Source organism: Limulus polyphemus, unplaced genomic scaffold, assembly GCF_000517525.1.
Source record: "Limulus polyphemus unplaced genomic scaffold, Limulus_polyphemus-2.1.2 Scaffold1464, whole genome shotgun sequence".
In the NCBI taxonomy this organism is placed as follows: domain Eukaryota; kingdom Metazoa; phylum Arthropoda; class Merostomata; order Xiphosura; family Limulidae; genus Limulus; species Limulus polyphemus.
The window spans coordinates 25,586-34,548 of NW_013667074.1; the positions used below are offsets into that span (position 1 = coordinate 25,586).

Consider the following 8,963-nt stretch of genomic DNA (forward strand, 5'->3'; position numbering starts at 1 on the left):
TTTTTTTTTTTTTTTTAAGGTTTTTTTTTTTTTTATATATTAGATACCATGAATTTTTTGTCAATATACACCAACAAACCACAGCAAGTATAAAAGTGCCACTCGATAGTAACCCACGTTAGCTTTATGATCACAATCCTATTATTCGGAACAGACCTTTACAGAACCAACCAGATTTTTTAAGATATATGGTGGTAATTTTTCCTCTCTAAAACAATGTTAATAGCTTCCTTTAAACTAACGCCATGGAATCTTGGTTAATGGTTTCTTGTTACCAGTGGCATGCAGTCGGTACAGCCTTATCAAGCATCATTATTTATACTAATTGCTTAAGCTAATATGACACAACGCTATATACTCTTTAATTAGGATAATTTGATAAAATTTAGTAAAATTGGCAATGAATAATTAACAATAACCGTTCACCCGTATGATTGTTTTAAAAATTTGAGCTAGAAACTGCTAATCTAATTTGCTTGGCCTAATCTATACTTATGTATCTACACGTCCTTTAACCTTGTAGTTTTGCTACTCTAAATCGGCCGTTTTATACCCGAATGACAAAAAACTAAAAATGGTCCGCTTTTACTTTTAGATGAAGCTGTAGTAAAAATGTTAGATCGATAACTCAAGTGACTTTTTGCGTAGGCGTGCACAAAAATTTGTCAAAATTGAGCGGTTTTTGTTGAATAAATTTGTAAAAGTGGCTTATATTTACACCAAATGAGGCTCCTGATTGTAGGTTGAAAAGATCGTTCAGTGTATGAAAGTTGGGAAAAAAATCCATAAAAGTTAAATGTTTTTTTTTTGTTTAATCAAATAAAGTTTCTGCACACTTTTTTTAGCAAAGAAAAAATAGAAAGAAATTAATCAAAATTGGAGATGCTATATTTAAAGTATTTCTTAATGGATTGCCCTGAAATTTGGTATGTGAAGTACGTCAAGTAGAGCACATCCACTGAAAATATGCGATACTTTGGATCACTCCTGTTAATAACACACAACGTGTCCTGCAACAGGTTATTTTGGCCGAACGACACACTACTGTGCGTCTTGATAGTATAGTTGCCGTCCACAAATACACAAACTGAACGGTACTTTACATAGTTTCTTATCAACTTCAAATTAAATTCATTCGACCAATCCTGAGAGCCCTCAGAAATGAGCCCTCGTATGAAAATATTTAAAATACAAACTTGTATACTCACTTTGAACGATTCCCTAGATGCTCTTGCCAATTTACATGTAAACCGACGAGTCCAACACCTTACAGATCGTCAAATCCCTATGACTCCGTACTGGGGCTTAGCCTCAGGTTTCAATATTTCAAAAACATCAATTTAACTTGTTTTATACGGCTCTTTAAATGTTAATACAAATTTTCGAGGAAATGTGTTCATTCAAACATGAGAGACCCCGAGAAAGCCTTGAACCCCTTTGGTTCGCTTATATTTTTGAAATTAAGAAACTACTTTTCAATTCATGTTGTCAAATTGGATGGGAATCAAAAATCTAATAAACAAGAGATACTTTAACAAGGTGTTTAAAGTGGGAACAGTGAGTATTTAACGGTGTTTTGGCCTTGGGACTTATTACTCACTACATAGTTTTCTAGTAAAGTTAAGAGTATGTTAATTAAAACTGTAGGTCTAGTCAAGTTGAATTGTTCTAACTCTAAGTAAATTACTTGATTGCGAGGAACAATTACTTTCCTGGAAAAATCATTATACTGCATTGAGATATGAAGCTAAAGTTTACCACATAATATATTTTCTTACCTGCACAACGTTTTCGCTCATTCAATTTAATCTGGCAGGTATCTGTTGGTGTTAGCTTAAATGTTTAATTCGATCTACCTCTCTGCAAGATGTCGGTGGTTGTTTATACAGTCCACGAGGTACCACGTCCACGTTTATCTATAAAAATTTCTTGAAATATGGGGAAAACCTTTTTTTCAACTCGCTGTACAGAAACTTATCTATTGAAAAACCACAAAAACAACAACAGCTTTTGGCATTCTCGTATTTTACCGAATTAAATAACATACAAATTGCGTTCATGAAGACGGAAAATACACGATAATAATATTGCCGAGTTCTAGTTATAAGTTATAGAGCTCAAGTCAAATATCTGCAAGACTGCAAAGGTTTCAACTGCTTCTTTACTTCGCTGTATTGATAAACGATTAGGAATGAATTTGTTCGCACGAGAAAGTTATTTAGTTATGTAAAAATAACAAAAAACAAACCAAGCTACAGTAATAAGTAAAATGATAGGCCAGTTACTGTGAAATACATAAAAATTACAAAGTAAATGAATGGAAAATTATTTTAAAACCGGAGTATATTACTATGTTTAGATGAAAACTTAGTAAATACACAAAGTTTAACACCTACCTTGTCCAAACACAGAGAACGGATGCGGTTCATTTTAACCGCCAAAGGGTCGGTTTGAATACGGTGTTAAATCCATAAGTCAGTGACGAGTTTAACTCGAAAAATGTTTTACATGCTAACCATGTATAACTTTACTTATCACGAGATCCCTAATTAGGGACATAAGCAATGTAAACGTTAACCCTAGTACAAATCAGTACAAATTATTATATTACTACAATATAAATATAATGAACAAATTAGTACACGGTCCTAGGGATATTAAAAGTACAACAATGTGTATAAACAATTACTATAAATCTAAAATATACTTAAGATAATGAAGTGTAATAAATAACACTACATCTTTGATTAGCTTATTTATAAAGATACATACCACGAAGAACCAAATATGCTGTAGTTATACAAGTTAACGTGACAAACTTACAAGGTTTTATGACTGCGTACACAAGGGCAACTCTCTGCGCAGAAAATGTCAGCACGACTGTCGAAGAAGAGCAATAACGAATAGGTTGATGATCAGGTTTTCTTGTTCAACCATTTGTAGCGAACGTGAATAAATGGTTGCTACATCTGATAGATAAACCTTACTTTTCCCCTTAAAAACGATGCTGTAGAACAAGTAATAGTAAGTACATGTTTAATATTAAAATAATTTGACGTATATTAGTAAGGGCTGGCGCTATGGGGGGGGGGGTGCCTTAAGGGGCCTTACCCATCCAATTTAAACCATGCCCTCCTTCCCAGATTACAAATTAACATAAAATATATGACAAATACAAACCAAAAACTAAAAGAAAATGCAATTAAAGCTAAAATAATAAGTATTATCATAATAATGTACAGTGGCGTGTAATAGTAGTGAATACCAGTTGCTTGATTCCAATTACCGTTTCCAAAACTTTCCACCACCACCACCCTTTCCTCACAGAGCACATGCCGCCGCCGATACCAATATTAATAAAAAAAAGTACATCCGCACGTAACAAGGAAGGCACATCCCTCAAGGCCCCCCAGTAGCATAGCGGTATGTCTGCGGACTTACAACACTAGAAACCGGGCTTCGATACCCGTGGTGGGCAGAACACAGATAGCCCATTGTGTAGCTTTGTGCTTAACTTCAAATAAACAAAGCATCCCTCAAGCCAAACCAGAGTTACAAGTAACTTTTGGTAACATTTTTCAGAATTTTTGTGCAAAGGTACACAATTGGCTATCTGCACATAGCTGTCCCTAATTATATTTTAACAATAAACTACAGTAAACGGAACAAACTGTCAGAAGTCTTGAAATTAAAGAAACTAGTTTCCACACATTCATGTGCCATCTTCAGTCTCTCGTTGTCTTCCAGCAGGAAAACTGGTCAACAACGTCTATATGACCAAGGAATTTTGAATTTTCTTAAGCATACAGAAATTCGGGAAGTTGTTAAATGCCCCTGAAGGGTGTTAAAATTTGGCAGGCTTATGATAAAGCAACTTTCGACGATTCTCTTTTTATGTAGCTATCTATTTTGAATAAAATTCTTGTTGATTTCCAATTTATTTTATGGCCAGAATATCTCTCATATGAAGAAAAATGGCGTTGTTCGTATTTCCATATTTGATCTTTTTTTAATGTTCAGAAACTCTTTTGTCAACACTTCTTCCGGTTTCACCTACATAAATTTTGTCACAGAGTTGGCATAGTGTAATATAAACACCTGTTTTTTTATCTTACGGTACTGTTCCATTTGAACTCAAATTATATTTAACGATATTTGGATGTGATTAACCATTTAACCACCAAGTGGATTGAAATCAACTACATTTGTTTCAAAATAGATAACTACATAGAAAAAAGAATCATCGAATGTAACTTAATCATAAGCCTGCCAAATTTTAACACCTTTCGAGGTCATTTTAAGTTAAACAATTTCTTCGTCGTTTCATTGATATTTCTTTGGTCAAGTGTCCTGGGAGGATCAGGTACACCCTAGACCTCTACCAACTTCTTTGGCTGTTGGTTTGGTTCGTGTGTGTCGTATATGAAACCTTCACTTCTTGTGCACGGGAATTCAAAATTCCAGGGTAACGCAGGCGTAGCTGACCAGCTTTTCTGCCAAAAGACAACATGAAACCGAAGAGAACACACTAATGTGTCGAAGAAAAGTTTCTTCAATATCAAGATTTCTAAGTTTTTTTCAGTTTACATCTGTTTTTTGTTCTCTCTTACTTATTATCAATAAAGTATGTTAGGAATGCATCAAAGTAGACTTGCGTAGAATCTCGGTAGTTTATAGGTAAGTCTGAGGGCTTATACCTCTAAGATTCGGCTTTTGATACCTGCAGTGAGCAGGTCACAGATAGTTCATGTGTAATTTTATGCTTAACAAACAAACAAAATTTGTGTGAAAATGTCCATAGATGTTAAGTACCATCTATTAAACAAATTCTTTATCATTGAAAATGTTATTGTTGTATAATGATAAACTATATTTTGTTTCTGAAGAAAACCTTTCACTCACATCACAAGTAATTGTAACAAAACGCTGTGATATGAAATACCTTTAACAATTTTCTTTTACTTGTATATTATTCACTACATGCCACTACGTTATTTAAAATCAGAACCAATTCTCCATTCAACCTCACCATTCTTGAAGGTCCTCACTAGCCTTTGTCAACTCTTCGATGGAGTTTAGAATTATCCTTCTTAGGGTCTCTTTGGGTCGACCTCTTTCTTGTTCCATTCATAATGTCATATTGTAGCCTGTTTTGAAGGAGGGTTGCGTAGCATTTTTAGGACATAGCACAGGTCTCTTCTGGATGACTTTAGTGTCATAAAGTTGTTGAGACCGTCGTCGTAGGTCTTTGCTGGCAGCCAGATTTTTCTATCCAATGAAAAGAAACTTCCAGATAGACTTATTTTCAATGGAAATTAATTTATATTTTATTTATTTTGTGGATCTCAGACGTTTAGACTCGCAAGTTAAAGTAGATATAATGTTTGAATTGAACATCTGTAGGTGTTTGCGTATACTGCATGTTTTTGATAACCATAGTTTCTGGAAATTAGAGGACGTTCACTGAACCATCGTTTATTTCAAGCGTTTTGTGAAAGCATGGATTCCGAACACACGGTTCTACTGTACCACACGGACGTGAAATGGCTAATCCGTGGACGTGTCTTGCAGCGTATATTTGAGCTTCGTGAGGAGATCAAGACATTTTTAAAGGATCAAAAGTTGGATCTCTTTTCTTCATTTGATTCCCCAGAGCTTGTGCAAATGCTAGCATTCTTGACCGACATATTTACTCACTTATATGAACTAAATATTTCCCTCCAAGGAAATAATAAAAACGTGGTTATTGCACATGAAAAATTGGCTTCCTTCAAAGCTAAAATTCCTTTGTGGTTGAGAAATATTGAGAAGGGAAATTTGGCTAGGTTTCCATCGCTGGAAGAAGTTGTTTAAGAACACGAGTCATTACTTCCAGAAGTTGCCACAGCAATACGCATTCACCTTGAACAGCTAGCTATTAAATGACTTTGATGGGTATTTCTCTGCAGGAAATTTGGAAGCCAGCGACCGCTGGATAAGGAACCCGTTTCTGTTTCAGTTAAGTGATATGCCTGACGAAGATCCTTTCAAGGAGGGAATAATTGACATGCAAAATGATCATGCTGCAAAAATGGAGTTCGAAGTGAAGACTTTAGAAAATTTGTGGGCATCACAAATAACAAGATTCCCAAACATTTCCAAGAAAGCACTTACTGTACTTGTTCCCTTCGCAACAACATATATTTGCAAAGTTGGGTTTTCGACTCTTCTTCATGTGAAGTTTCGAAATCGCCTCGATGCTCAGCACAACATGCGCATCGCTCTCAGCAAAATGGAACCCCGTATTCCAGATATAATTGCGAAGAAACAAGAACAAATGTCACATTGATAGGATTTGATATGAGTTTTCGATACTACGTACATCTAATTTGTGTGAAAATAATTTTTTCTGACTCATGATAACGTGTTTTCTTTTTTGGCAAATTCACACACACACACACACACGGACACATACATATAATTTTTTCTGACTCATGATAATATGTTTTCTTTTCTGGCAAAATAAGTGTTTTTCTTCTTTTTGAAAATTTGTGTTAATTAAAAATGCTCATTAATTAGTACTTAATAATTTGACCTGAAAAAAAAATAATTTTTTGCCTTTAACTCTGGGGTGCGTGATGGCATTTCAAAATCTCAAGGGGGTGCCAGCATTGAAAAAGGTTGGGAACCACTGGTCTAGAGCAATATGAAATAGTAGAGGTGAAAAAAATTATCTCTTTCTGACACCGCTTTCGAGATTGAAACGTATACTCAAATTCACGTGTGCTGCACAGTTACAGCTATGAAAAAAAAAGCTTTGGTGATGTTCCTTAATTTGTGTGAGATGCCATAACATTGTAGGATGTGCCAATGTGTAGGCTGTGAAAAGTATTATTGAAGTCAATGAAGTTTAAATATTAGTGGACCTTCACATTCAGTATATTTTTCAATGATTACTCTGAAAGTAAAGACTTGATTTCCATAAGTAACCCGGTCAGAAACCTTCTTGTTCTTCTAAGATATTATATACAGCTTGGTTGAGTCTGCAGAGTTTTCATTATTCAAAGCAATGAGATGACTCACCAGTTGTTACATTCTGCGAGGTCATCTTTTTCTATTGGGTCTTCATGATTATCACATTTTTCCTCTTTGTTGTTCCACACATGGTTGACGAGTTTCACTACTCCTAGTATGTCCGTTACATTTCTCCTGTTATGTGCTCCTCACTAGCAGATTTGTTATGTTATAGAGATATGGCCTATTTCCCTTCGCCAGAGATGATCGGTTCCACTCTGGTGTCTATAATTTCCGGTATGTGCTAACATTATTCGCAGATATTTATCAGATAAGGTGAATTTGGTAGATTAAGGATTTCTTGGAAGTACTCAGTCCATTTTTGTACATATTCCTTCTATGTGGTAATGACGTGGCCTTCCTTGATTGTCGGCGGTCCACCACGTGCAGTAAACATATCTTGAGTAATCTTAACAAAACCTTGAGACATAAACTACCTTAAGCAATTTTCGGCTATTTGTATTGAAATCACTAGATGACACCATATTCTTTAGAATGCTTTGGAAATAACTAAGAAAATATAGAAAATTAATATTGGTCTTTAAAATAACATAGGACACGAAGAATGAAATATATTGTATTTTTTTACAGTTGAAATTTTTATTAGGTATTATTCTCTGCATTGAACGAACCGCACTTATCGTTCATTAAACTTCGGTTTGAGTTTATTAATTAATATACTTTCCTTTATTCGTAGTTCTTATTCACTGTTGGCCTTAAGCAAATTGTCCATTTATAGGTTTATTACATCCATACTCCGCATGCCTCTTAATATTTGAAAACGACATTGATCTTAAGAAGTTTGGAAGGTAGGCTTATGGTCTTTATATCTGAAAAAATACTGCAATCTGTATAGAGGCTTAAAAAAATCAACTCCACTTGAAGGAAATCTCGATAACTTACGTAAATAATTTCCCTGTATATGGTCAGATTAAAGAAATTTTATATTTACCTACATTCCACTTAAGTGAGTAAGAAAGAATGTGTTTGTTTAATTGGATATGAATTACTTGATTTATAGTGCATATTGGAAAAGTAATTTTAATAAATATTTCTTAATATTATTTATTTCTGTGAAAAAAAATCATATTTACTGGTTAACGTATATGCCTGATGAACCAGTATTTTAACCAGATTTTTTTAAAAAAAAGACAATGGTATATAACTATCAAAGTTTTAAATTTGTTGCAGATGGTTACCAATATAAGTGAAGTATTTCAAATAGTATGAATAGGCGCAAAGTAACATTGCTTTAAGATCTACCGCGTTAAAGACTTATCTGAAGCGCCTTCTTAAATTTTGATAAAAATATTTAAATATCCTAAAGTTTAAATTTATCTAAAGAATGCAAAATTTTTCATTAAAATCTGTCATCTTTATCATGAATAAAAAGGTTTAAGAATTAAAGTCGGTGATTATGTTAATATTCTACAGTGAATTTAATATTAGGATGTCTACTGTTGAGATAATTCCAAAAACTCTCAACATGTTCGGTTTCTCTGAAAGTAATAAAAGAATTATCTACATATATTCTATAATACACTGCTTTAATCTTCGATAATACGCTGCTTTAAGCTAAGAAGAAGAAAACTCAAAATTGTAAGGTTTTTATTCTATACTATTCTTTATCAGTCATTAAATCATAGTTTCATGATGACGAGGAACCCACTTGACAGTTACCGTCCATACCACTTTACTCATATATGAAATTATTGATAATTTTCTTGACGTTTTAACATAAGCTTAAACTACAATATGTTTTCCCAAAAATATAGCTTTAACACTCTCCTGTCTCTGATTGAGGGAAACATAGGATTATTTACAGATTCTGGAACAAATGTAAAGTAGCTATCCTTCCCCCTATGAAGCCTCCCAGTGGCACAGCGGTATGTCTGCGGATTTACAACGCT

At 34.0% G+C, this 8,963-nt stretch overlaps 2 protein-coding genes across 10 annotated transcripts in view; one reads left to right on the forward strand and one right to left on the reverse strand.

Annotated features, from left to right (window-relative positions):
- The window catches only part of LOC106463704 (serpin B3-like), a 67,213-nt gene that overhangs the window by 6,041 nt on the left and 52,209 nt on the right, over positions 1–8,963 (reverse strand). Inside the window, exons 1-2 of one of the 9 annotated variants that reach the window (XM_013923763.2) lie at positions 2,773–2,850; positions 1,779–1,916 (exon numbers count right to left, since the gene is read on the reverse strand). The exons of 2 other annotated variants lie outside the window; for them this stretch is intronic. The gene's annotated coding sequence lies outside the window, so the exon portion shown is untranslated. Of the gene's footprint in view, positions 1–1,208; positions 1,324–1,778; positions 1,929–2,396; positions 2,567–2,772; positions 2,941–8,963 lie in introns of those variants that run through there. 6 more of the 9 variants (XM_013923762.2, XM_022391279.1, XM_022391278.1 and 3 more) reach the window with 6 other exon arrangements.
- Positions 6,008–6,328, forward strand: LOC111086824 (protein ZBED8-like). The gene has a single exon (XM_022391276.1). It carries the CDS (start codon positions 6,008–6,010, stop codon positions 6,326–6,328), a length of 321 nt encoding a protein of 106 aa, XP_022246984.1.

Bases quoted from the DNA above. Each gene is read 5' to 3' on its own strand.
- LOC111086824 (XM_022391276.1), top strand. From the start codon at position 6,008: ATGCCTGACGAAGATCCTTTCAAGGAGGGAATAATTGACATGCAAAAT.